The following is a 27,842-nucleotide window of genomic DNA, read 5'->3' on the forward strand; positions in this document are numbered from 1 at the left end:
GTAGCTCCTGTAACTTGAGTTAGAGGAAAAAAAAAAAAAAAAAAGAAATGTCAACATTAAGAAACTTCAGTTGTAAAAGGAAATGCATTGTGGATGGTGCTGAGTCCATAAGTTTCTCTCTTCTATTGTAGGACTTACTCAGCTGATCATTATTTACAGGAAGCAAAGAAGTTAAAGCATAATGCGGATGCACTGGTAAGTAAATCTGCAATATTTCTCCAGTGTTTGCACACAATGCTGGGGTTTGTTTACTGCTTTTGCCAGATGGTTCCATATCTGTACTGGGACTTTCTGGTGTATCCTCTCAATTCTTGTCTTTAAAGTTTTTTCCAATCTCCTCAGTCTGACAGGTTCGAGAAGGCTGTGTACTACCTAGATGCCGTAGTGTCGTTCATTGAGTGTGGGAATGCATTGGAGAAAAATGCTCAGGAATCCAAGTCCCCGTTCCCTATGTATTCAGAAACTGTGGAATTAATCAAGTAAGCAACGTAGGGGATACACAAAAGTCAAGTGGGTGGGAAGGAGGTCTGGAAATAAGAACTTCTAGGTTTCAGAAAGGTTTTCCCACCACCGTTTGAAATCCCTTATTCTCCAGTAGAACCAGATCACTTACCACTTTGTTCCAGTTGCTGAGGGTTAAACTGGTTTAATGAATGTTGAGATCCTTTGTTCCAAGGTTCTTGATGTCTCCCAATAATATGTAACATGTGAAAAGCAAAATTTTCCCAATTATTATCTTGTCATATTTTGTTTAGAGTCTGGGGGAAGTAACTGAAATGGTGAAGACAGTTGAAATTAGACATTGATAAGAACTTTGATGGATAAGTGATAGTACAATATTTTGTTGTTTACTTGCTGATACTATATTTGTAGGTACACTATGAAACTGAAAAATTACTTGGCACCGGATGCTACAGCTGCAGATAAAAGGCTAGCAGTGCTTTGGTATGTGTATTCTGAACTTAAGACAACACACTGATTACTTCAAGTGCAGTCTCCATGAAATACTGTATTACACGGACTTCTCAGGTGGTTTTGAACAACAAAAAAATGTCCATTTTTTTGGACTGTGCAGAAAGATTAATGCTATATATCTGATTACAGTAAATTTGGGCAGAGAGGCTCTCTGCATGTAGTTTTGGGACTATTAATGAAATTACTGAATCTTTTTCCAGCTCTGTCTGATTTCCTTAAAATGATGTCAGTTAGTGCTTTTATTTTAGAATATGATTTCATTGATGCGATGTCTATTGCAGCAATGAGGCAACAAAGTTGTTATGTGGCTAGAAATGGTAGAGAGATCTTTTGAACTTTTATCCTCCTTAATGTTTTGGTAAAATTACTGTTGATGAATTGAGCTCTCAGTTTTCTCTCTTTGCAAATGGCAATACTCAAAAATAATGGATTGCTGTTGAGTTTGTTGTGGATCCAGCTGATGGGGGGCTGTTCGGTGACCTAGGTGCTTCAGAAAACACAGTTGTTGCATTAACAAACTGTTTTCTGGTTTGTTTTATCTTTTTTTTTTCTAAGATGGGATTATCAACATGCACTGCTTATTCATTTGAAAGAACTTGTAGCTCTGCTTTGTGCCTTTTTTGCAAAGATAAACTTGAAACTAAGGTGTTTGACTGGATTTGCAAGGAGTAATGGCAGAAAGGATGAGGGTGCTTCCTATGTATTCACCCAGTGATAAGTCAAACTTTAGAATGACTGAACAATTGTCATTTGCCATCTGGACCAGTGAAATGGCTGCAGCAAGCAGAGGAGCAGAACCAACCAGTATCAGGTGGAAAAGAAGGGGGAGGTGACAGCAGAATACACTAGACTCAGCGTGTCATGACATGAGCAAAACAAATTAAATGAAACTCTTGTCTAGCGAGTAATTTAGTGTTGTCTCCTGGGCTCAGAACTGGAGATTAGTTATATCAGCTAAATCATGGAAAACTATAATTTCCGCTCAAGGCAGAAAGCTGCTGTGGCTTTCACTTCCTTAAGAAGTTAAAAGTGGGTTTGGGTTTTTGCTACTTGTGACTTGACAATTGGCTTTTCAGAGTAAGGAGAGAAAGCTTTTAAAAACACAGCTGTGAGATTTTTGAACTTTGCTGAGATGTGATACACTTGGCTTTAATTGTAAACGTTTTGCTGTTCTGTCTTTGTTTAGTCTTCGGTGCCAGTCTCTGCTATACCTAAGGCTTTTCAAACTGAAAAAGGAAAGTGCATTGAAATATTCTAAGACTCTGACTGAACATCTGAAGGTAATTGCATATGTATTTTTCATTTTTAATCAAATTAAAGTTCTACATCACTAAAAATTCCTCTGCAGTTTACAGACTGCTGCGTGCAAACTTCAGTATGCTCTATTTAGAACTGAAAGTATATTTGAGCTGAGTAGCTTAAAGCTGGGAAGATTCAGCATGACTAAAAATGACATCAACCCACTGGTCCTAACATGATTGATCTCTATTAATAATTTGATGTAGCTTTTGTCTTTAATAAGTTTAGTAGGCTTCAAAGAGAATTTTAGAAGATTTTTCTTTCTGCAGATATAACAAAGCTGAAACCTCACTTTATCTTCACTGATTTTTGTCTTAGTCATCAGTACAAGGGATATTTTTACCACATTTGAAAGTACTTTGCTTGATATTATTCAAGATTTTGATTATTGTTTAAAAGAAAAGCCGTAAGAACTAACTTGTTCAAAAATGACCGATTAAGCAAATAAAATGTGATTAAAGTAGAAACATAAATCAGGACAATTTTTTTTTTTTTTCCCCAACAGAATTCCTATAACAATTCTCAAGCACCATCACCCGGTATGGGAAGGTAAGTAATAAAAGTTGGTACCAGTATTTCCCAATGCATCTGTTGTTCATATAATTATCATAGATCATTCAAACAATATGTCATAGATAATTCTAATTGTAGTAGATTATTTTATTTTGATAAAGAGTTTGGAAAACTGTTACTTGCGATACTGCTGTACTGACACTTAGGCACTTCCTTGTTTGGGAAGGAAAAAAAAAAAAAAAAGTAGTGGGTCATTAACACACAAAGTGTTTGTCTTTGTGAATTTGTTGTTTTATACAATGCTTTTTCCCTCAAAGCAATAGCTTTATTGGTGCTGCAAGCCCAGATGGCTACAAGTACAGGGTTGTCTGTTCCATAGTATAGCCATTTAATTTATTCTTTAAAACTTAACAACCAACCTTTTATAGATTACTCTATCAAAATTTAAAATTCCAGAATTTAGGGGAACTGGTCAGATTTGCATCATGTTATTTGAAAATGTAGCAGTATGGCAGCATAATTAACCATGTTGTTTTATTATTATTTAAGCCTCAATTAATTTAAACAATGAGTTTAAGACTTTTTAATTAAAAGATGGTGAGGATTGGTTTTGGTTGTTAAGCTGAAACACAGGAGTTGGAGGAGCCTTGGCAATTTTTACCAGCCCATGCATTTCATCTGTTGCAGGGCAAACCCTGACTTCTTGATGTGTGAAGTGGGGGTGTTCTAGCATCCCACGTTCTGAGGTGTAAGAAGAGAGGTCTTAAGCATTATTCTTACAGCATGACGAGCCTGAAGGACACATGCATGCATTTTACAATTTAATATTTTTCTTTGGATAAGCAGCAAGCCTGTTGGTATGCCGTCTCCAGTCTCTCCAAAGCTGTCTCCAGGGAATTCAGGAAATTACTCTTCTGGGGCAGCCAACCCTTCAGGGAGCGGGTCTTCGGTGACGATCCCCCAGAGGATCCATCAGATGGCAGCCAGCTATGTCCAAGTTACATCCAACTTCCTCTATGCCACTGAAATATGGGACCAAGCCGAGCAGCTGTCTAAAGAACAGAAAGGTAAGGCTTGTCATAGGCAGGTTATAACCTCAGATATGTCAGGCTGTACTGAAATGCTAACAGGTTTGATTCTGGAGTTAGGGTTAACAGCACGCGGGATGCTTAGCTGGGTCCTCTGCAAAAGAAAGACAGAAAGCGATGCCCTTGATTATGGTGATTTCCCAGGCTGGTTGTCTTGGTTGTCAGGTGGTGCTGGTGGTGTAATGTTTCCTAATGGCTATGTTTTAAATAAACAAATCCTGATTTTCCCATAATTTGTTCGCTGCAGGAAGAGGAACTTGGTGTACTTCCTTCTCTGAAATTCTTATCTTGAGTAAATACACACGTTTGAGGGAAAAGACCAAAAAAAGTTTAGCAACCATTTAACCATAGTATAATTATTCTCATCAGCTAGTCTTATGGGAAAGAGTAAAGAAATTGACTAGCAAAGACCTTTTTCTTTTATTTTTATTCTTCGAACGTTCAGCCATCTTTCGTTTCTTCTGTTTTAATCTGAAAGATTTGTGTTGAAAAGATTTTTTTTTTTTTTTTTTGTGATGCAGTGTTTCCAGTACACCAACCAACGTGAAAGATTGTGCCTAATTTAACTTGCATTTCTGTTGTTTTAGAGTTCTTTGCTGAACTGGATAAAGTCATGGGCCCTCTGGTTTTTAATTCAAGCATCATGACAGACCTAGTGCGTTATACCCGTCAGGGACTACATTGGTTGCGCCTGGATGCCAAGTGATATTTTGAACTGAAGGAATGGAAAATAGAACACATTTTTCTCGCTGCCTCTGATTTATCTCCACAACACTGTGTCATGTCAATAAGGAAGACTGCCATAACACATTGCTTAGTTGACACTAAGAGCAAGGAATGCTTTGAAATGTCTCCCATCCTCATTTGTGTTTTGTGTTTTAACCCCAAATTATCTGGTTAATGGACTTCTTCAGTATTCCCGTTTTAAGTTATTTAAATATTTTAAAATTTGCAAAATATAAAGGTGTACTTCTGCTAATCTATCATGGATAGATTGGATCATTGGAATTCCAGTCATAATACATAAGTCAGTTTAAATCCTATTTATTTTAATTTTTTAATTTTAATTTTGAAAAGCCCGATTTTGGGGCAGTTTTTAGCTGTTTCTTCCCTAAATTTACCCTTTCGAGTACTTAGCAGAAATTAAACATAGACACTTTATTTAAGGACTTTGTGAGCTTTGTTACTCTGTAATGTCTTGTGGTGGTAGAGCCTGTAAAAGGAAGTAGGGTTGATAGGTTCTAACGTGTAGGAACACCATACTTTTCATGCCTAATGCCTATGAGTCAACTAATAAATGACAGCTAGAGATTTATTATTGCAGAATTTGTACTAAATAGAAAAGTTCCAGATATTCTTCTACATATTAAGATACTTCGTTTAAATGAATTTTAAAGAAATTTATATGGAAAATATTTAGCTGGATCTGACTTGGGTTGCTTTCAAGGCAGTTTCAGAACATTGATTAACACTATAACAAATCACAAAACATTACAGTAATTTGTATTCGATGTAATATCAAAGTAATGGTGTAGGAATGAACTTCAGTCTGATAGGTGCGATGCATACAGGAAAGGTTTCTGAAATGGACAATCTTGTGCTTTTTTGTATCTCTTCATTTAAAACAAGTTTTGTTTCCGTGCTTGTCATTTTTCGATACGTTCAAAATCAGCGAACTTTGTGGTTAAAAAAACCAAACCGACAGTAGTTAAATTCCTACCAGAACCGTCATTTGCATCTTTTCTATTGACTGAGAAACCAGGAATCGGAAGTAGAAACGGAGGTCCATTTTTTCCTTTTAGGGTCTGATGGTTAATGGACACTACAGCATGACAGTGCAACAGCCATTGTGGGGTGGGGAGCACGCCTGCTATTACAGGGAAGCTGTCTGACTGCTTTGATGCAGAATGGATTTGAAACTTGTATTTACCCCATGTTAACGAAGGTCCCATTAATGCTTGATGTGTTTGACGGAGCAGAATATTCGCTTGAGAGGAGCGATGTGGTGCAACAGGAATGGTTCGTGGAGTTGCAGCTGACTGCTCTCAAAACGTGCAAACCAAAGTACCTGTCCACGCAAGGTGCTTGTCTGAGTCAAAGGTTTAAAATGCTACTGCTTTCAGTATTGCTTAGTGCCCCTAACATGTCTGGTGTGCCTTATGCCTTACTTTTAGATGAAGATTTTATGAACTGTTTACAAGATGTTTTACAGCAGGACCAGGTATACTGTATGCAGTGGTCTTCTGCAGTACTTTGGTAAAATTCCATTTCCTTTGTAAAAGTAGTGTCTGTCACACAAACGGACTTCTCAGCGCAGTGGTCTCCTGTTAAAGAGTCAAACTCTGAATACTTTGGAGTGAGATGGTGGAATGCTGCTTTGTTTTATCTCCCACTTAACCCTTTATTCTGTACCAGATATGAACGTGCATGTTCAGGAAAATTATTGCACTAAATTTTTGTGTAGCTGTAGTTAAGTGCCAAACTCATGGCAACCTCGGCGGAAGGAATAGAATTCTACGCTACTTAGTACTGCAGTATGTCCTATGGGCTTTAAGAGTTTAGGAGTTTTGCAAATTAGTAACCTACTAAAAGGTAGCTGCATATTCGTAGAGCTTCCTTTGCGTTCCAGCGTGTTTTGTACTTCCAGAAGAGCTTTGCTACATACAAACCGATACGTGGGTGACGGACCTGCGACGTGGTCACTTAGAGCCGAATTTCCTGTTCAGGTCTGTTGGAGCATCCTTTGTATTGAATCACTGTGCAAGATCACATTTCTTTTAGTGTTTGCTGTTAGAGACAGAACTCTGTACCCTCAGACTCTGCATCCTGGTTAATGGGACACTGTCAACTATTTTTTCCTTTAATACTCTAAAGTGCCTAGCACACTTTTGACGCTATATAAAAATACCTTCTTAGAAGTTGCATTCATAGTTTATTTTTTTGTGTAGTGCTGCACTAGCCAGCATGGCTGTTTTTTGGCTTGCTCTTTTGTGCACAGTTACCATGACTGTCAGCAGGAATGGTCTCATCTCTGGGATTTTTTTTTTTCTTTTACTAGAGTCCCACAAATACCTTTTGGTGTCACGTGCAATTGGTCTATAAAAATGTATCGCTTATCCCTAGATCGGTGAATCTTAAAGGATTGTCTTCAAATGACCAGAAGACTTTCCACATTGTGTCAAAATGTGGACCTAAACTGGTTGAAAGTGTCCCACCTCAACAGTGTACTTCACAGTGAAAAACCCTCCAAGAGTGCTGTCCCGGATTTCTGTCTGTCTGGGAGATGTGCAGTGGTCTTGTTCATTGAAAAGAAATGCCTTACTCATCTGTGGCTATTTCAAGCAGAGAAACTTAGATTTCACACTTCCAAAAGCATATCTATTTTGGGATTTACCGTTATTTCAAAGAGAGAAGTTAAGTATTTATCAGACTTCATAGCCAAAAAAATGCAAATACGTAATAAGCTTCCATCCCTCTGTCCAAATGCAGGCTAACAATCTAAATCTTTTTTTTTTTTTTTTTTTTTTAACCTCTACACAACAGTGGTGGAAATGCATGTCCCTTCAGCACTAAGGCAAGTCGCACTATTGACTAATGAGGGAATCCCTAACTCCTGGCTTCCTAAACGATTCCCTAGACGATTGTATATTAAATACATATCAGCGCTGTAATTCTAATTCCCTTACTGAACGCGGTCCCAGTTGGTGAATCTTAAAAATGGCTTAATCAGACTAGGCTTGCTCAGATATCAATATTATTTGAATTTGCTGTGAAACTTGCAGGTTCCTAGGTGATAAGTGCAACCATTTATATTTATAAACAAATCTTTAGGACACCAGAGTAAAACAGCCCGATACTTTTATTTTGATTTGAAACTATTAGCCATAAAGCAGAGCGTATGGATGGCTCTTCTTGGCTTTTGATGGCAGTATGCAATTTGTATTGTATGTGTCTTTTAATATATATGTATATATATATGAACTCAGTCTGTCCAAAGTATATGTTATACTTGTTTTTAGATTATGGTGCAACTGACTATATTGATATATTATTTATTGAGTGATGAGTCACCGTCTTACTGGTGATAAATCTTGCATATTATACAGGAGTGCAATGTATATTCCTTTAGATTGCTGAGGCTTGATTGCTGTGATAACAAAAAAAAAAAAAAAAAAGCCCTGAAATGTATTTATGAAAGGCCCCAACATACAGAGAGTCAGTACTTTATGGAAATACTGTTGTGCTTGCCTGGGGCAAGTAAAATAAAGCCGTAGGCAGATAATTATGTAATTTTCCAAAATGGGAAACTATTGGAAAGAGAGACTACCTTTGCTGTATTTAATGTTTCACTTACCTAACAGATATTTACTGTCACTGCAGTGTTTATATTAAGGGCCTGAGCAAGTCAAGTTTGAATTACCCATTGGGGAGTAAGCAACTTCCAAATTATTACATGTCTGACGAGTATTTCGGTCAGGGTTTAAATTACTCCATCTAAGGAATCAGTATTACGGAAAACTGTGTGTTTCCAAGCAACAGAGTTAAGATACCTGTTAAGTATAAAGAGTAGCCAAAGCTTTTGGTAGCCAACTCAGACAGATACAGACCTATTCCAGGAGGCAAATGTCCTAAGTATGAAAGTTGTGTAAACCCAATCAATCAGGGAATCGTGATCTCTGTCTAACCCCATTACTTCTCGAGGAATTGGTCTCCGATGCCATTTGAAACCAGCAGCGTTGGGGGCAGAGAGGGAAGGGTTGGCTGTACAGTGAGCGAATTCCTGTTTCAACAGGAGCTCTGGGCTTCGGCGGAGCAGCCTTGGCTCTTTGCTCTCTGCCAGTCTCAGCTGAGTTTCAGTGGAATACACTATAGTGAGCAATTGGAAATGCTGCCTTACAGCAGAGAATTTATACAGGCTATCTGTATGTAAACGCTTACCTGTTTTAATTTCATTTGGAAACTTAATGGGAACGTATCCGTTCCTGTCGGAACTCTCCACGTTTGCTAACGGAGCTGATACAGGCAAATTGGATTGCAGTGTTCCCTGTCTTCAGTTTTTGTATGCAACCCTAGGAATTGATGCAGTCGGGTGCACAGTTACTTCTGCAGCGGTTGGCGTCGGCTGCGCTGGCATTATACATCTGAACACTCAACTCTAAGGACCAGGCATGACTTTTGCAAGCACAGTTCCTGACATTTGTATCTGGTCCCCCTTTTAAATTGTTTTAAGAAATTTTGTATATGGAGGATAAAGTGCTTATATATTTATTAAAAATCCTTTATCTTATTTGAAATTATTATTTGGTGAAGAAGGGTTTTCTTTTGGGGGAGGGTTTGCGGGAGGGGGAAGGTAACTTTTAAGCTGTCACTTATAAATGAAGCCCTTATTAATCATACAGAAAGGTACTGTTAGTAACTAATGGGATGTCTCTGTTTTATGCTTTGTACATGACAAGTCCATGTGTTACATTTTGTTTCTATCAAAATATTTAGGCATCTGTCTTTCAACCAAAACCTAAAAAAAAAAAAACAAACTGTGATTTTATTTGTTGCAATACATTTGAAATTTCAAAGGGTACTTTGGGGCTCAAAATTAGGATTTCTAAGTCAGTATGTGCATTTCACGTAATAAAGCTGTTAATGGTGAGCAAAGTATTATATACTAACTAGATTTTTTCCACATCTGTATAGTATATTCTATGTATTTTGTGGTATTGAGATTATAGAAAGTTTAGTGTCTGAAACATGCGTTTAATGTGTATTTTTAAACAAATTTATGGCAATTAAAATATTTGGAGAAAAGGGTATCACATTTCAATTTGTAAAGATCTTTTTAACTACTGTGTCATTAAAATGCTTTGTACAATGCAAAACTGTAACTGGAGAAACTAAGTTTAATAAATATCAAATAGATTTTCTGTATTAAACTTCATAAACACTGTGTTCGTGTCTGTTGGACAGGCTGTCTCCTCCCCAGTATTGCATTTTAAAGCAGTTTCCATCTTTGTTTTAATGTTATCTGTATAACAAAGGAAGCTAACATTCAGTATTTGTGTCCCAGACCTGTTGATATTCGTCTAATCAAAAGTGGCTTCGTTTCTCTCAGCCCTCTGAGTTAAGATGGATCTGATTTTAATAAATTTATTTTGAAATAAGAAGATCCTTCAGTGGAAGAGGTCAGTTTAGGACTTACTTGGGCAATTTGATTAGAAGTAATTAAAAGTAAATACATTTTCTAGTTATCACCAGATATATTTGGCGTATTGAATCTGCTAGCAGTATTATTATCAGTTTGTTTGTTCCCTCTTTCCGACAGGCCTTTATTTGAAGTACTGATAAGAGTTCAGCTGTTGAGACTGAAATGAGATGGAAGCGTGATCTACTTTAAGCACTTGCCAGGTTGAAGGATAAATGTCTAAAGTCCAGTTTGAAATAAGCATTCCTACTTGAAATGCCTGATGTGCACTCACCATACACTTTGCTCACAGGATACAAGGAAAAACCCAGGTTGTTTACTGAATATAAACTTTTAATCCACACCTTAAAAAAATATATATTAACAGTTATAAAAAAACAAAACAAACGTGAGATGCAGGGTCCTTTTATTGAGCTTGGCCAGAGAGTCATCCTCAGGCGTATGCTGCAGAGGTACAGCCTTGGTTACTGAATGCTGTCCAGCTCTTTGAAGTCCTTTTACCAGTTCTTATGGCAGAAATGTCGAATGTGCTTGTTGCTGATTCACTGTCCTAGCTTTTGAACGGTCAATAAATATTTCACAAGTAGAGCGGAGCATTGTTAGCAGTAACAGTGATGGGTGTTCTTCATCATGACAGGTCACTCGGAGGCGGATCTCAGGAAGCAGCGGTTTTTCCTGGAAAACAAACCACCATCAGGCACTGACAGCTGTGTAGGGCTCCAGCAGGTCTGTCTGTCCTTAGCAGGGCTCAGCTATTACACCAGTGCTTGTATTCAGCTTAACGTGACTCAGTTTGCCTCGATTCATCTTATGTTCTTTGCTTTGCATGGTGACTCCAAAGTACATATTACCCAGGGCTATATGGCCAGGCTCTAGTGCAAAAAATATACACAACAAAAATGCCTTCCTGTCTATTCATCTTCCTGTAGCTGCTGTTATAGTTCAACCACGTTAATTGTTAAAACCAAATGGTGCATTTCAGGCGCATGCAGAGTAGGAACCCGACTGTCATTTCCTGTAGTATCTGTGTGTAGATGGATCTATTTTACCCATTTTCCATTTGCTTTCTGGTGTAAGTACAGTAAGTGCCACACAAAATCAGCTTTCAAGCACTAGGCAGTAATTTTAACTAATCACTTTTTATATGTAGTTGGATAACTTATGTTTGCTTTAGTATTTTAGCTTTTAAACAGTGAGCTTAAGTAATCACTTTAAAGTGCTTACCATCTTAAGGATGGATTATTATTTAAGGCTTCTAAGTGGCTACCTAAAGCTGTCCGGGACTCTATGGTTGGTTGCCTTTTTTTTTTTTTTTTTTGAAAAGATGGTTATTCTGGGTTGCAGTGAAACTACAAAGGCCTGTCATCAAGGGCATTTGGACTCTGTTCTGTTTGTACTGCTTACAAAAAAGGTCTAAATCTATTGCTCCATCCATCCCCCTCCTATCTTTTTTTTTTTTTTTTTTATGCCCAGAATTAATCCCATGTCTTATTTGAATGAGAATAACCGGGAACTTCCTCTCCATAATATACTACCAAGTATTCCTGAGCCTTTCTATTGACCAGGGTTAGTTACCTGCATAGCATTGTAATGCACTCGCTGTTATCCCTGCATGAGGCTCCAATGGGTCTCAGTGAGACTCCTCTCCAGAACGGTGTCATCCGCCTTTGCCTTGTTAGGTGGGGCTGTGGCTGGTGCAGGGAAGCACAGTGCATCTGAAACAGATTGTGGCACAGCGGTCAGGAGCACGCAGCAGCTGTAGGCAGGTGGTCATTTGGATGCTGTGGTCAATCATACAAATTTTAAGTGAAGGACTGTAAATCTTTCTTGTTTTCAGATCGCAGAGCGCTCTGTTAAAGTACAATTGCTTATATCCTAACCCTAAAGAAATAATTATAAAAATCAACATTTTTAATTGTCTTGAGAGGGAAGGCAGAATTATTTGCTAAATTACATCTCAGAGCAGCCCAGTATTCCCTCTAAGCAGTTAGTTACTTCTTCAGGATGTTGAATCTGCTAAAAAATCTTTGCTCTTACTTCTGGCTCTGGCAGTTAGTGTTATTCATGTAGCTCCTAACACTTTCCTTCACTGCCTGGCTGTTTGCGCTAGCATTTTAAATAGTTCTCTCTACTTACCTGGCTGAGCAGCAGCGAGCAGAATAAGAAGATTGCCATGACTTTCAAACAGTGCATCTTCACAGTATGGGCTGCTGCTTCGGCTGGAGGAGCAGCTGTGGGCGGAGGAGGTTGGAAGAGCCCTGAATAGAACTTGCCAAGCTTCAGCCAGATTTTTATAGACTTCATTCTCTTATCATTGCATCAGCTGTCAGTCATTACAGGAACAAAGTTCATTTCAGAGCAAGAGGGAATTACAAAGTTAGCATCTACCGAAGCGATCTGGTTCAAGGCCTGTCTATCTAGCTAATGATTTACTCTCCTTCCACTTGTACTTTGTCTGGTCAGCTTACCAGATTTGCCAACTGTTCCTTTTTTTAAAACCTAACACGTTACCAGAACTCCATCCTGCACTTGCAAGCAAAAGGGTGGGTGGCCCAAAGTGTGTGGTAAAGATCAAAAGCCTTATTATAACAACCTTATTTAACTCCTCTGACATTCACAGTATGCGCAGCTCTGGGTTTGCCAGCTGGCAGGTAAGTATTGTCCTACCGAGTTTATTTGGAGCAGCAAATGGTACTTTTGGCTCTGCTTCTCGTTCTTGGTACATGAAAGAATCATAAGCAAGTTACTTCTAACCTGTCTTTCCATGAACGTCGTGCTTAAAAAGTGGATGCAGTACTTTTCATGTGGGTTTTGAAGTGTAAAAAGTGTGTAATTCCTGATAAATCTTAGACCTCTTCTTACAAGGATCCCAGTCTGTTAAAGATAAGCTAGGCAGCTAACCCTAAAAGCAGGAGATGGCTGTCAGGACTTTCTGGAGTTGAGTTGCTCCACGTAGCGAGACCATGGTTTCTTTAGACGAGCTGTCTCTGCTGTGGTCTGCCTCTATCTTACAGCACAACTCCGGAGTGGTCTTCTAGAAGCTGCCAACAACAGCTCCCACCGATGGGGACAGATTAGAGTTAATGAGAGGCACTCTTACACTTTTCTGTGGTGAAATGAGAAGAGATTGCAGCAGCCTGGAGGAAATGTTTCAAAAGAACTACATGCTACCTTTCATCTTGCCCAAAGTCTCCGTTCAGACACACACTACTCCCACTTGGTCTCCCGCTGGGAAGTGGGAGAGGTGTTTGTAAGATCACTACTCTGTCACTGCACCTTGCCAGTACTCCTCCTCCTCCTCGTCTCTGATATTTTATGCATCTGGCTCCCAAATCTGTCCGCATGTTCTGTATCTGTCAAGGAAATGGTTTATGAGCTTGCAGAGCAACACTACCAGCTCAGCCATGGCAAGCACTGCGTGGAGGCTGGGAGGCACCCTGCTTTGAAAGTTACTTCAAGTGGGAAGATAGCGTATAAAATAATGAGTTGTTTTAGCTAAATTATAAATCTAAATATGAAAGCAACAGACTACATTTTCTGTGATTGCTTAACGTGGACATATAAGTGCCAGCGTGGAAGGCAAGTTACTGAGATTAAGATAATGCCTGCCATGTTGTCAGGTTCCTGCCTACGGATGATTACCCCTTAGACCAAATTTCACTGGGATTAAATAAAATCTCTTTGCAGCATATCACCTGCAAGCTATTATTGGAAGAGTTATTCCTTTTCTGGGGCTCCTTACTGTTTCCCTGTTTGTCTTGCTTCCTTGTGGGAAGGAATCAAACCCCTTCTTCATTTCACCTTCCTTGTGTTCACACAGGGAAGGAAATGAGACAGTAAATAATTGCAGATCAAATAACAGAACTGGAATGTTTCTTTTACATCTGGCTGTGAATTTCTCAATTGTTTTTCCCGTTAAGTCCTTTCCTTCCATGCATGTGAGTTCTAATTTCTGCTGTCTCTCTAGGCACTGTAGTAGAACAGAGACGAGAAAAGAAACAGTGGTAGTCTTGGCTGCGTATTTGGAGCACAGGATGTGAAATGACAGCTCAGCTCTGACAGCCGTGTCCTCAGTAAGTCATTGTTCCTCAGCTTTTTTGGCTAGCTAAGATTAGTGCTGTGTGATGATGTGTCAAAACTGTTGTGTGTCCTAGGTTACTAACAGTGTCAGCTTGTAGTTACAGATGCCTTTGAAGCAGCAATCTGTTTATTCTGTGCAAGAAAAAAAAAAAAAATGGACTGCTTGTTTCCATGTATGCAAATCCAGTGCAGTCCGCTTTCTACTGCTGGCTAGTCAGAAGCCGCAGCAAAAATGTTGGTTTCAACAACACCAAAAAACAAAAACATTGCTGCATTGCCACTCCTAATATTTAGCAAAGGGACAATAGAAATAATTGGATGATTAAGATGGTAGCCCGCTGTCTCCTATTTGCCAGTAGGAAGCCACGGCCCCCTTGAACATTTAGCAGAGGGAGAACAGAAACAAATGAGATTGGGAAACTTTCAAACACTGAGCCCAACGCCCCGATGCCACGCAGCGGGCAGGAGCCATCGCTGCTGGCAGCGTGTGGAAACGCCGGGTTCTGCATCCCTGCCCCACAGGCCGGACCCGGGGGCAGCTCAGGGCTGGCGCTGGAGCCCCGCAGGCCGAGGCCACCTTGGGGGGGTTGCGACAGGCACTGCGGCCGTGGGAGCAGGCAGGGAACAGCCCCCATCCCGGGGCTGCCCGTGGTGCTTGCGGGGCTGCAGCGCCGTGGGTAAACTCGGCGGCAGGGGCTGAACGTGCCGCGGTGTTTACAGGAGCCTGGCAGCCGGTGAGGCCAGAGGTCAGCTGTCTGTGAACAGGGGCAGAGACCGCATCGCAGAGGCTGCGAGGAGCGGCGCAGCCTCTAGGGTTCCGGAGAGGGATTGAGGAAGTACTGAGGCTGTACCAAGCCTACGAGTCCTGTTATTTAGGCTACAAACAGCTGCTGGTGCTCTCTGGGGCTAAGTAGGATGCAAATAAGAGTTGTGAGCAGAGCCTGCCTCGGGACATCTTTGCCACCTCCCAGCTGCAGCCAGTTCAATGCTCCCGTCGTGCTCAGGCTGCCTGCACAGCACCGCTGAGCCAAAGCAGCTTGAAGCACGGGCTGCTTGTGGTGCAGCGGGAGCACTGGTACTACTCCCGGTCACGGCAGCCTCTGACTGTGCTCGAGTACAAAACCATAAAGCATTTGACTGCACAATTTGCATGCCCCCAGCTTCCTGAAGTGAGGCCGAGCATCTTTGTATTCCCAGACGGCTCAGCCCTGAGCCCACAGAGCACCTACCCCAGGAGAACGTCACTCTCCCTCTGCAGATAAGATAAATGCTCAGTACCAGCTACGGGACTAGCACAACAGGGAGATAAATGAGTTACTTTGCTTGCAGCACGAGCTTGAGACAATCAGCTCAAGACTAAGGGAAAAAAAAAGATAAAGAACTGAGCCAAACGGTCTGGCCTGGGGAGAGCAAAGGGTGTCACACTTAATGCTAGGGGGTGAATTTCCTAGGCACAGATTTAAAAGCAAACAGTAGCAATAAAGCTCCTGAGATCACCCTCAGGTGTCAAAATAATCTTTTTTTTCTCCTTGTAGTTCCCACGAAGAAGCTTCTAATTCGGCTCGTTAACACTAAGCAGCCAGCAGAATGGCAGCTTATCGTGCGATTAACGTTAATAAAGATGATAACCAGGTAGGTGTATGCGGGGCAGAGTCCACGCTCAGCTCCGAGCCATCAGCCAGCTCATGCAGTTTTGGGCAGTATCAGATGGGCTGTTTGTTTTCTCATGGGTATCACGGCTGGAACGATTCTATTTCAAGCAAAAAGTGGCTGGAGAGGGAAAGATCAAGGGATCAAAGAGCTTACCCCGAGCTGTCATTTCTAACCAAGGAGAGCTGAACACAGCCCTTGCTACGCTAACTAGACTGGGAAGTGTCTCAAAGAAACAGGAGGCAAAGAGGCTGGAAAGTAAAAAAAAAATTAAAAAGTAAAAAGGAAAGGAAAAAGTAAAAAGTAAAATAGTTTGAGCACAGGGTACTTTAACCTGATCATCCCTTTGTACAGAGTGAACCAGAGACATTTCATACGACTCATCTCAACACGCAAAGCCATGGGCTTCACACAGTCATGAGACAAAGTTAAAGTTTATTAGACAGCACTTTATCTCCCCGTCATCCCAATCACATGAACTCGCTTAGCAACAGGACGCCGATAACGCGGCGCTAACATCTCCGCTGACATCTCCTCGTGGCGCTGGCTACTTGTCGTTCTCGTAGTCGGCAGGGTTCTTCCTCTTCAGCCTCTCGAACTCCTGCATGCCCCAGGAGTACAGGAGGTAGGCGCCCACGAAGGCTGCAAAGAGAGGAGAGCGCTGAGGATGGCGAGGGGGGAGGCAAAGCTGCGCCAGGCTGGCTCACGAGACACCTGGTACAAACCCTCCCTGTTCCCCCATCCTTCTCCAGTCCTCCTTGGCCTCCCCCTTTCCCCTCCAGCCTCCCCCAATCCTCCCCATTCCCCCCCAGTCCCTCCCATTCCTCCCCCCCAACTCCCCCAGTCCCCCTCAGCCTGCTCCAGTCCCCCTATTCCCTCCCAGCCTCTCCCATTCTCCCTTAGCCTCCCCCCCCCCAATCCCTACAACCTCCCCCAGGCCCTCCCGTTACCCCCCAGCCTCTCCTGGCCTCCCCCAGCCCCCCCAATTCCCCTCCCAACCTCCCCCTGTCCCCTTAACCACCCTGAGTCCCCCCCCACCCTCCCCCATTCCCCCCCAATTCCCCTCCCAACCTCCCCCATTTCCCCTGATCCCCTCAGCCTCCCCCCTCATTCCCTACACCCTCCCCCGACCCCCCCCAATCCCTCCCATTCCCCCCCCATCCTCCCCCTGTCCCCTTAATCCCCCTGAGGCCCCCTCAGCCTCTCCCCTTACCCCTCAGGCCTACCCCTCCCCCCCCCCAGTACTCACGGGGCACCACCTTGAAGACCTGCGAGCTGAAACGCCGCCACACGTTGGGCAGCCCGTGCGACAGCACGTTGGGGAAGGCTCGCTGCTCGAAGGGCGACAGGCTGTAGGTGACGACGTGCCGCACCCGCGCCAGGTTCCCGAAGTGCCGGCCCATGGCGGTGTCACCTTGGCGACCGCCGCCTTGGCCGCCTCGCCGCCCGGAAGCGGAAGCGGCATCGGAGATGCCGCTTCCGCTTCCGGGCGGCGCGGCGGCTGCGCGGGAGGATCCCCCCCCCTCAAGGGGGTGTCGGTCCTCCCCCAAAATGTCCGGGTGGAGAAAAATAAAAAAAAAGACGAAGAAAAAAAAAAAAAAAAAAAAGAAAAAAAGTAAAGACAGACAAAAAGTAAAGTAAAAAAAAAAAAAGTAAAAAAAAGTAAAAAAATAAAATAAAATAAAAATAAAGTAAAAAAAAAAGTAAGACAGACAAAAAGTAAAAAAGAAAAAGTAAAGTAAGAAAGACAAAGTAAAAAAAAGTAAAAAAAAAAAGTAAAGAAAGTAAAAAAAAAAGTAAAGACAGACAAAAAGTAAAGTAAAAAAAAAAAGTAAAAGACAAAGTAAAAAAAAAAGTAAAAAAAAAAGTTAAAAAAAGAAAAAAAAAGACAAACTAAAAAAAAAAAGTAAGAAAAGAAAGTTAAAAAAACGTAAAAAAAAAGTAAAGTAAGAAAGACAAAGTAAAAAAAAGTAAAAAAAAAAAAAGTAAAAAAAAAGTAGACAAAAAGTAAAGTAAAAAAAAGAAAAAGTAAAGTAAGAAAGACAAAGTAAAAAAAAGTAAAAGTAAAAAAAAAAAGGTAAAAAAAAAAAAGACAAAGGTAAAAAAAAACACCGAGTGATGTTGTCACGATGAAAACACGAAGTGACGTTGCCCCAGTAAAAAAACACCAAATGACATTGTGATAATCAACACCAAGCGATGTTGCAACAATAATAAATGTTAAATGATGTTGACACAGTAAAAATCACCGATCTTGCCGCAATTTTATAAATGAGGCAAAAGAATAATGTGAAGGCGGTGCGCGCATACCCTCACAGATGTAAATCTTGCACAAACTGCCCCGTGGAAAACACTGCGTGATGTTGGCACAGTAAAAAGCAAACAAACAAACACTAAACAATATTGCCACAATTTTATAAGTGAGGCAGAATAATAACGTGAAGGCCGTGAGCACATCCCCTCACAGATGTAAATCTTCCCCAAAATGCCACGTGGAAAAAGAAACACTAAGTGACACTGACACAATAAGAAACACTAAATGACATTGGCACAATGAAGAACACTAAATGATGGTGCCATAATATATATATAATATATAATGAGACAAAATAATAATGTGAAGGGACAGTTTTAAACACAAAAGCATTTGGTGAGGCTGAATTCCCCCAGTTTGAAAGGGGGTAGCGGGAGCAACGCTCACTGGGCAGGGAAGCTTCTTTACACCAATCAAGCCCAATGTTGACCTGGGCTGGGATTTTGTTTGACACCAAGGTTTTTGCCTTGAGCTCTTGGTGTTTTCCAGCCGCACCTCTGATCAGAGCCAAAGCAAGCACTATTTTTAGGTAGCAGCCCCCGTCAGAGGCCTCCTTTGGTGGAAGTTAAGTGACTGCTCACCAGGCAGCGTTGTGCCTCCACAGGGTACTCCAGAAGGCGTACTCCTCACTCACAGAAGCACCACAGCAGCACCGACTGGTTCACATCTAGGAGGGGAAGCACTGCTCGTGTCCTGTCACAGCCCTGGGAAGTCACACACAGCCCCTCGGGTTCAGGCCTTTCTCCGCCAGACTGAGTTCCCAAGCCCTTGGGTACTACACAGGTCAGGCTTTAACATTAGGGTCCAGTAGGAAGCCAGGGACTTTATGCATTAATACATCTGGAAGCCCTTTTAAAGGCTAGTCTTAGCAATTTAAAGAAAAACAAAAGCCACACAAGACAGTGCTACACTACATCCTTCTGTTAAAAATCCACATCAAAGCTGTCTTTTGTGTGAGCCTCACTTTAGCTTTGGTCCCCAAACCAAAACAAGTGTTTTGAGCAAAATTCTTGTAACTAGAAAAATCTAGGAGAAAACACGTTAGTCTTGGTGAAGCTTTTGTTTAAAAACATACAGAATTAAGGTGCTGTTACCTACACTCTTACTGTGAGAGGAAATGAAGCTATGGCCCTACATCTTCACACCTCATATCAGACTACTAGAATTTTACCAGCATTTAAATAAACTAATAGCCTACTAAAGGCCTTTAAATGTCAGTGTTGAACATTTCCACATATCTCAGAAGCATGCGGCAGCATAGTTTTACATGTAGAATCCCATACCCTAACACCACGACGAGCTTGTATATTGTGCTAAAAAACAGATCAAGATTTCTCAATAGCATATCTGTAAGCTGTTGCCTGTTGCATGTTTGTGTTCAAATAGTTCAGTGATTTGATTATTTTTTTTAATCTCTCTCTTTAAATTCTTACCGTCCATTGGTGAGAAAGCTTGAGGAACATGACAGAAGAAAAGCAAGGGACAGCCTGATAACTTTTTTTAAACAGAACTGCAGGAAACAGTTGTCTTCTTGCTAGGGGAATTAGAAAAAATGTGTTAGGGAAAAGAGTGAGAAATCGAGAAAGTAATTTTTTAATATCAGAGTCTTTCCTCTTTCCATAGAGGCTTGCCAGAAATATCATTACAACATTACATATTGAGGAAGACTAGCAGGCACTGAGCTTAAGTGGTATGCATGATAGGCATTTATTTCCTTTTTTTTTTTTTTTTTAAATCTATAACAAAACAGCTTAAAATAGGCATCTGGTAGTTGAAATCTTTCATATTTTAAATGCAAGATTATTCCAATAAAAAGATATTTACATTTAATTTCACATTGTAGAAAAGTTGAGTGGCTACAAAAATAAGTGCTATTATGTAAACACCTACTAATCGCATGCTAAATCCTGACCGATTTTAAAGAGCTGTTAGACAAATGCTGCAGGTATTCTGATAATTCAAAATACCCAAGCTAAGTGTAAAATGAATTAGGATTCACCCACTACCGACAAGTGCACTTAGTAGCTATCATATCTTCATATTCTTTGTAGACTATGGAGCCGTCAGGCTCTATCGTTAGCACGCTCAGTGGGCTGTACTCAGCAGGAACACAAGAGGGCTTCGGAACAGACGAGTCCAATTTCTCATATATTAAGTTCTGCACCATCGTATGCACAGGAGAGCCGTAACGGTGCCCCACGACCCTCGGGCAGTCCCCTTTGCAATACTGAGGGCTGTATCTGTGTGGCGCTATTATCCATTTGTCCCATTTTAGCTGGCTGAAACTCAGACGGAAGCTGTGAAGCTCACACTCATTTTGAGGAAACAGGAATTGTTTGAAATATTCACTCAAATTGTAAGGTGGAGTTGCTGGAGCTTCGTTCAGGTTCTCATCTCTTCGACGCCGAGAGGCCCTTTTACCTTGCGGATTCTCTCTTCTTTCGTCATCGATAATATCAGCCAGCAGACTGCTCCTTTGCCTGGGCCGCACTGGGTTTTTCCTTCTACGTCTAAGTGAGTTCCACCTGTGATAAGCTTGCTCACTGGTATCATTTAAGTAAAGGAGAAGAGAAGGGGGAACCAGAGCCATATTAATATAACTGTCCTGTTCAGTGCCATGTTGTGGATCACCCATCAGACAAGTGAAGTTCACAGCCATATGAATATTCCTCCTGTTAGTAGCAATTAGAGGCTGGAGAAAAGAAGTCACGTCAATCTCCACCCACTTGCGTTTTCTAACTTCAAAGTGCAGGCTAAAAGCTACAGCGTGAGAAACACTGGGACATACTTGGCTAGAAAAATCATGCTCCTTAACAGACAAGTGGCACATGCATGTAAAGGAAGAAGTGGGAACAGATGTGTCAAATGAATAGAGCAAGACAGACTTGAGTAAGTGCTCTAGAGCAGTAACACGATCCAGGTTGAAGAGCAAATCCCCCGAGTGAAGGTCTCCTGAGAAGGGAAACAAAATTTTGCAGTTACTGGACCTCACTTTGCCATGAAGACATACATACTGAAGTTGGTTCAGATTCAGGCTACTACTTTAACTATTGCTGTATTTAGGATATGTAATCATGCAATTAACTGACAGTATATTTTTAAAGCAGTAGACTATACTATGCCAGGAAATTTTAGCCATAAACATTGATTTATTTTTTTCTGTAGTGAATACTTTTTAACCAATCCTCAACCTCAAAGTGCTATTACTGTATATGAGTGTGATGTTTGTGTTCTAGGTTATCTGGCTGTCCCAGTGGAGGAATCCAAGTCAGGAAAACTCAGACAACTCATCACCAGTCATGTAAGTAGAATTAGAGGCCAAGGATTGTTGCTCTGACTACACCACATTAAAAAAAAGTCAGTGATGTGCTCAGCCACCCTAGTTTTCAGACCCGACCCTGCTTTACCAGGGGTTCTACTCTTCACACATTTCGTTATGATTCTTTCCTAGGGAAAGCACAAGACAAGGAGAAAGAGTCATCCTGTAGCAGGATTCTTGTGCTATAGGCATTGGAAGGGAACATAATGCCCTTCCTAGCCACTTTTTCCTTAATTTCTTATGTGGTTTAGAACTGATTATAAAATTTCCTCTAACCAGAGGAAAAACGTGCTAGGCAGAAACATCAATATGATCTTAACCACAGTACCTTTTCTGTGTCAGCTCCCAGACTATGGGGAAGTCTTTGTCTAATGCCATTTAAAGAGAAGCACATTACAAAGAACTTGCACAGCTTAAGAGAAGAGCCATCAGCATTAAAGCAGCAACAACTCTAACAGAGTAAGATATTTTTCTGCTATACTGCAAGCATGGAACATGCCAAAATAAACCCCAACCAGTTGAATGTTGGAAGTTCAGGTCACTGCACACCTACCTGTCATTAGGTCCCTGTGGCTGTGCTTGCATTCCGAACACGGGGTGAAGAGTCGAACAGTGTTATAGAGGTGGCTTTTGTTGGCCTTGGGGATTCCCTCCTTGGTAGCAGACATCTTATAGAGCCTCTTCATGTACCTGAGGGCTCTGGAGTCTGGCTGTAGCCTCGGGGCCTCGCTTTCCCAGCTCTGGCGTCCCTGGTCAGACAGCACCTTGAGAAGGGGTGGCAGGAGGGCATATCCACGTCTCACACCTTTTGGCAGCCTCAACAATGGGTTTAGCTCACTGGTGGCATCCTCAGGAGCTACCAATAACCCAGAGATCCTGTCAGATACTGCACTGTCCCTGGAGCGGGGGGCACACTGTATGCTAGAAGAAAGCCAGTGAATATAGCAATAGAAACAAACACAAATCCTCCAGGTACCCTCCATACTTCTTAGGGCTGCAGCCAAAAAAACACCTCCACTAAAATATTCAAGAAAAAAAGAGTCTGTGAGCGTGAGCCCTTATATATGTTGCAGCTGTGGCATGGGAGGGAGGTTTCTTTCTCATTAGAAACAGAGGAGGAAGACCTGCAGCTGGCTGCGGAGCCCACATGCTTGTTTGCATTCAGGGTAGAGTCGCTGCACATGAGAGCATTTTGTAAGCAAAATCCTTACTCTCAGCGTAAACCTTTCTCACGTGGTAAATGGCAATACAAGAGCGTTCGTTTATCAGCCTCCAGAGGGAGCCGGGGAGACAAGCTAATACTGGCCAGTCTAGCTGGATGCCTGTTATTTGCACAAATTTTGATATTTGTGAGTTAACTGTTAAGAAAATGTCAGTAATAATGCTAATTATCATTGCTAAGTATATCTAAAATGTTAAATATTATTGCCATCAGCAATAATAAGATAACAAAAAAGAGTTAAACTGGTTTTCATTTGCTGTTAATGTATTTCTCCAATTTTGCTTCTCAGTGGATGATAACATCCACCTGAGAGAGGGTAACTGTGGCTGTGGTACCCTCAGGCTCACTCCCCTTCCAGTACACATTTACCTCCAGTCTTAGTTGAGGCAAGCAAAAAAGCAGAGTGGTTTTTTTCAGTCAGTACCAGCGGTCTGGAGTGTGCTCCAGGAGACTCTACCTGGAGTAACACTGGTTGCTTCAGGAGTATTGGGAGCTTCTGTTATGCAACATAACTAAAGGGATGGGGTTTCTTTTATTTAATCAGGAAAATGCATAAGAAACTGTGTTTTCATGGCATTTGTTTTTAGAGCTACGCTATCAGTAATCTAGTAAAATGTCACCCATAATCTGACTTTCACATCTCAAGGCTTAGTTAAGGAGTACTTGTTCAGAGAATGCTTAATTAACTTAGAGAAATGTCAGTCTGGCATTCTTTGATTTGCAGTGGAAGGTGAATTCAGATAATAATCTATCCTCTGAAACAATATTGCCTTTTTGTTAGGTTTGTTAAAGCTGTTTTGATTACGATAAGAGGGGGATACTGTCACGTCTAAGGTCAGCTATGTTTAAACTGCTTTGGATAAGTTGATCAGGGGCTTTCTTCATTTTAAAAATATATCCTTGCAGCAGACAGGCTGATCTGCTCCTCCCTTCTGGATATGAATTAGTCCCACTTCACGTTAAGTTCAGACATGTAACAACAGTTTCTGCTGTTCCATGACAATTTAAGCTGCTTTCTAACACTGCTCCTTGCTACAAACCACGTGTGCATTCCTGCTCTCTCCTTTGCTGATTCTGATCTTATCACATCTTGTGGGCAGTCCATTCAGGGAGCTGAAATGATTGGAAAATAATCCAAGGAGAAGTGAATGTGTGCTTTATTGTGCTGAAATCACTGGACAACCTGAGAACAGCTAAGCCTATCTCGAACAATTCAAGGCTCAGCAGGACATGAGTGATACTTCTGAACGCTAAAGGCGGAGCAAATCCTTCACTATTATTATGTGCCAAAATAATCTTGCATATTTTTATATATACACTGCATTCGAAAGAGTGTTCTTGAACATGTAGCTTTAGAAATGTTTACTTAAGTAAACCGAGAAGTTCATGAAACAGGTGAAAGGTCACAGAAATCTGTAACCGAGGATTTAAGCCTAGCTCTGACCAGAGATATTCTGCTCTTCTGCAAAGTTCAGTGGCCTGATCATAAAACTCATCCAGATTTATTAGCTCTTTTGCTGGAAATCAAAGCAGAGAGCAAAATCAAATGCATCCAACTTGAGCTGATGCCTCATTGAAGAGGCACCTTCACGGAGCACGATGACAGGGAGAAATCTAAAGGTGCTCTGGGGGCCAGGGCTGGGAGCTGCTGGGGGCCATCAGCCCGATGCCCCTCATCCTCGGGTTACGGGTAGCATTAATCGGTGTCTGGGGGTTTTAATGGACTCAGGTTTCTCAGCACTGGGACAGGATTCCTGAAGTGCTACAGACCGCAGGTATGTGTGAGTGAAGGCTTCACATCCTTACACCTGTGGGCAGTTGGGCACGGTCAGTGGAGGTATTGAAGGTTCTTGCTTAGTAAAACACTATGTCCAAGGAGATCAGTTTCAGGATATTTCTTTAAGATTGCCATTGTTTGTTGTTCTCATGTTTTACATATCTGAAACATGTATTCAGTCTGTTATTAGTCATTAGATTGTAGCAGAAGAAACTGCTTTTTCCTTTTTCTTCCTTGGGAAACACTGAGTACCAGTCTGTACTGTCATAAACTAACAGCAATCTTTAAATTCCTATAAAACTGAGCTGAAGAATTTATGGCTTTACACTGTAGCTAGATCATTACATTTGTTTCTTACCACAAGGGAGCAAAAGCGTTAATCACAGGTGTAGCTGCTGTGCCCTGATAAACAAAGTGTTTTCCTTTTGGCTCACCGAGCTGATTCAGTGCGCTTTGAAATACAAGAAGCATCAGGTGCTCTCTGCAGGGTCGGTTAATGATGTTGCAGAAGCTCAGCTAACTACCCGTACAGAGGTAACGCTGAGCTGCATGTCTGCGGTACAGATGTGAGCTGCAGCAATTTCTAACAATTTAAAAGGAAGAAATGTTTCCTGTTACTTCTAATCGCTTCTTCCTGCCATAAACCAAAAAGATCAAACACATTATTTTAATGAGCTGGTGTGTGTATACGTGTCATTGTTCAACAAAACAGAATTAGGGCTAAAAAATATGTACCACTGATGTTGTGACTATAGTATAAAACAGATTTTTTTTAATTACTGATGATAGCAGCCTCTGCTCAAGCCTGCCCATTTTTATTTCCTAGATGAGAACATTAGTGAGTCCTTAAGCTGATTCTAGCCAGAAGTCTGGGCTCTGTTTGCCACTCTGTGCCTGCCATTTGAGCTGTTTTTAACAGCCACGGTGGATGAGGTTTTTCCCAGTCATTATCATACTTAAAATTGTCCTACAGAGGACTCTGTTTCCTAGCTGAGAGGTCAGCCTTCCCAGAGAGCTCTGGAAAATAAGTGAAACCTACCCGGGGATGTAGGTGAAATCTATGGAAACCAAGGCTCTGATGGATAGTTTATGAATCCCTTTTTTTTTTTTTTTTTTTAACGCAGGCTATTTCTCCTACTAGCTATGCAGCTTTCATGTATGCTGTTCCTGCTGCTGCCACTTTGTGCTTTACCTTCCAGCTGCCTGAGGTGGCACGGCCGTGCTGACCGTGTGGTGTAACACCGGGGCTGTGACCTTGTGGGCGCCTTGTGAGAATTAATAAATGTTCTTGACAGGGCAATCAGTTAGCTGGTTCATTTGGTGCATGAGTTTAGTGACTTAACAGGCAGCAGTGTGAGAAAGGTTTTTCCTCGTCCTGTTGTGAACACAAACGATCAGCACGGAGCAGCCTGGTGGCCTCACCCAGCGGCTCAGGCTGCTGGTGGCCGTTTGGTACCCGTGTCTTACCCCAGTCAAACCTCTTCAGTTCTGCAGCAGTGAATGTACGTGCTTGTGGAGTGCTCTCCTAGAGCTCTTCTGTGTCAAGAGTTTAGTTTACAAGTCCTTCACACCCTGTTTTTGTCATCCACCTGATGATTGGTGAGGGATGCAGATATGCGGTGCCACGATGTCACCCACGATCCACCTGCCAAGCAAATATCCCATGGAAACCCGCAGCTTTCTCCTCGTAATCAGATATTCTTTAAAAAAATAATGAGAACTCATTGTCTGAAAAGAAACAATGGCTGCAGAGAGCAGCTACCACAGTGCAAGGCTCCCGAGGGACCCCCCATCAGAGGACACCTCCCCTTGCCCCCCCTCTGTGCAGTAGGCACCCAGCCCGACCAGAGGGGTTACGGCTTGGGGTGCGCGGCCTGCAGGGACTGAAAGCTCCCCTAGGAGCTCACTGTGCATGGGCCTTTGGAAGGGAGCTAGGGGGATTTGTACGCACCCTTATAAATATGACAGACCATGTGGTAGCTGAATGAAGTAGTCTTTTAATATAATTAAGTTTTTATTGAAACAAACCATCTGAAGTTAACCAACAGCTGTTAGTTCGCACACAGCGGTTCTGTTCCAGGCAGGAGCTGCATGCTTATCCGTAACGTGGCTCCAAGGCTTATTTGCACAATGCATTTAATGCAGCCTGAGGGCTGCTGCCATCAAGCATGGCTTTTGCTGCCTTCTCCTCCTTGCCTTTCGGCTCCATGTTCTTGCTTTTTCCCTTGGATGGAATAGCATTTACCTGGCCTGCGAGCTGAATGCCGCCTTCCCCAGCTGCATGCTCTGCACAAAATTGTGTGGCTGCTCAAAACACATCTCTGGTAAGGAAGCAGCTGCGAGGGGTGACTGCTGGCTTTGTCAGGTCCCACAGCCTGGCTTTGCTGTCATGTGGGGCTCTCCAACGTGATGTAGTCAGGTATGTGTAAGGTGTTAAAGATGTCCAGAAAGTTTTTGTGAAAAACATACGTGATTACAGTGAGCTCTGCTTTTTTTCCTGCTTTTCATAAACATGCAGACAGGAGTGCAGGAGTTACTCCCCTCCTCCTTGTTTTTTAGAAAGGAGAAGGAAAAAAAAAACACTCAGAATAACCTCTGACAGACCCAGGAGCTGGGACCTTCACTCGGTGTTCTTCTTGCCCTGGCGTGCACAGCTGAGATCTCCAACATCCATGGAACAGAGAGCTCAGCCGGGGCTCTGTGCTGTCGGTTGGTCCCAGTTACCCCTCCCGACGTATTTGCCTGCCTGGCAAATTTTCGAGCAGAAGCTGAAGGGGAAGGGAACCTCAGAGGCCAACCCCAGAAGCCGGGGAGCCCCCGCTGCCCCCGCGGCCCTTCCATAACACAGCCCGGGAGGCGCCGGCCGCCAGCTGGGGCTCCCCGGAGGCTCTGGGCTCCGCAGCAAGTCCCGGGGGGGGTTTCGGGGCTCGGCCCCGCTGCCAGGCGTGGCCTCGGGGCTCTGCCCCCCTGCCCCGACACGGGAGCCCCCGGCGGCCGCCGCCGCCTCCAGCGCGCCCCGAGACGCGGCTGCGGCTCCTCCGGGCTCGGGCTGCGGCCGGGACCCCCGGGACCATCCCCGAAACCATCCCCGGGACCAAACCCGGGACCAAACCCGGGACCCCCCCGGGACCCCGCAGCCCGGCTGGGGGCGATGAGCGGGGCAGCAGGGGAGCAGCCTGCCCCAGGTAGGTGGCAGTGGGGGGGGACCCTCGGTGCCCCGTGGGCTGCCGAGAACAGCCGGGGTTGAAAAGCGATTTTCTCGAAGGCGGTGTGGTCTCGGTGGCCGAAGGGATCCTTTCAGGGGTTCCAGCACGCGGGGTCGCAGGGCTGAAGGAGCTGTGGCGTGTAACAATGTGCCGTGTGTGCGCTGCCGTCAGCGGGAGGCTGCTAAATCTCTCTGTTAAAGACC

General features: G+C 42.6%; 5 protein-coding genes and 1 long non-coding RNA gene across 8 annotated transcripts in view; 3 read left to right on the plus strand and 3 right to left on the minus strand.

Moving 5' to 3' along the window:
* AFF4 (ALF transcription elongation factor 4) overlaps positions 1-16,393 on the plus strand; it is a 52,098-nt gene extending 35,705 nt beyond the window's left edge. The window contains exons 16-24 of one of the 3 annotated variants that reach the window (XR_014697954.1): positions 132-195; positions 343-479; positions 874-945; positions 2,162-2,255; positions 2,780-2,823; positions 3,631-3,854; positions 14,039-14,144; positions 15,687-15,783; positions 16,156-16,393. Coding sequence is in view for 2 of the 3 variants with exons in the window: in XM_084535820.1 (XP_084391946.1) it covers positions 132-195; positions 343-479; positions 874-945; positions 2,162-2,255; positions 2,780-2,823; positions 3,631-3,854; positions 4,463-4,581 (754 nt within the window). In the remaining variant the exon portion in view is untranslated. Of the gene's footprint in view, positions 1-131; positions 196-342; positions 480-873; positions 946-2,161; positions 2,256-2,779; positions 2,824-3,630; positions 3,855-4,462; positions 9,812-14,038; positions 14,145-15,686; positions 15,784-16,155 lie in introns of those variants that run through there. The other 2 variants (XM_084535820.1, XM_084535821.1) reach the window with 2 other exon arrangements.
* On the minus strand, positions 10,461-12,390 carry LEAP2 (liver enriched antimicrobial peptide 2). Its single transcript, XM_084535826.1, has 3 exons — positions 12,208-12,390; positions 11,647-11,786; positions 10,461-10,746 (listed from the first exon to the last, which is right to left on the minus strand). Exons 1-3 carry the CDS (start codon positions 12,373-12,375, stop codon positions 10,710-10,712), a joined length of 345 nt encoding a protein of 114 aa, XP_084391952.1. The 5' UTR covers positions 12,376-12,390; the 3' UTR covers positions 10,461-10,709.
* Positions 16,220-17,270, minus strand: UQCRQ (ubiquinol-cytochrome c reductase complex III subunit VII). Its single transcript, XM_084535827.1, has 2 exons — positions 17,051-17,270; positions 16,220-16,443 (listed from the first exon to the last, which is right to left on the minus strand). Exons 1-2 carry the CDS (start codon positions 17,202-17,204, stop codon positions 16,349-16,351), a joined length of 249 nt encoding a protein of 82 aa, XP_084391953.1. The 5' UTR covers positions 17,205-17,270; the 3' UTR covers positions 16,220-16,348.
* LOC311444573 lies at positions 16,402-17,196 on the plus strand. The gene is made up of 2 exons (XR_014697960.1): positions 16,402-16,518; positions 17,022-17,196. It is a non-coding gene; the product is annotated as an uncharacterized lncRNA (long non-coding RNA).
* A 2,528-nt stretch (positions 17,271-19,798) lies between the features above and the next one.
* On the minus strand, positions 19,799-22,694 carry GDF9 (growth differentiation factor 9). The gene is made up of 2 exons (XM_084535824.1): positions 21,988-22,694; positions 19,799-21,067 (listed from the first exon to the last, which is right to left on the minus strand). Exons 1-2 carry the CDS (start codon positions 22,415-22,417, stop codon positions 20,118-20,120), a joined length of 1,380 nt encoding a protein of 459 aa, XP_084391950.1. The 5' UTR covers positions 22,418-22,694; the 3' UTR covers positions 19,799-20,117.
* Positions 22,695-27,457: 4,763 nt separating this feature from the next.
* The window catches only part of SHROOM1 (shroom family member 1), a 28,359-nt gene continuing 27,974 nt past the window's right edge, over positions 27,458-27,842 (plus strand). The window contains exon 1 of the mRNA XM_084535813.1: positions 27,458-27,618. The gene's annotated coding sequence lies outside the window, so the exon portion shown is untranslated. The remainder of the gene's footprint in view (positions 27,619-27,842) is intronic.

This window comes from Aythya ferina (assembly GCF_964211825.1).
Source record: "Aythya ferina genome assembly, chromosome: 14".
In the NCBI taxonomy this organism is placed as follows: domain Eukaryota; kingdom Metazoa; phylum Chordata; class Aves; order Anseriformes; family Anatidae; genus Aythya; species Aythya ferina.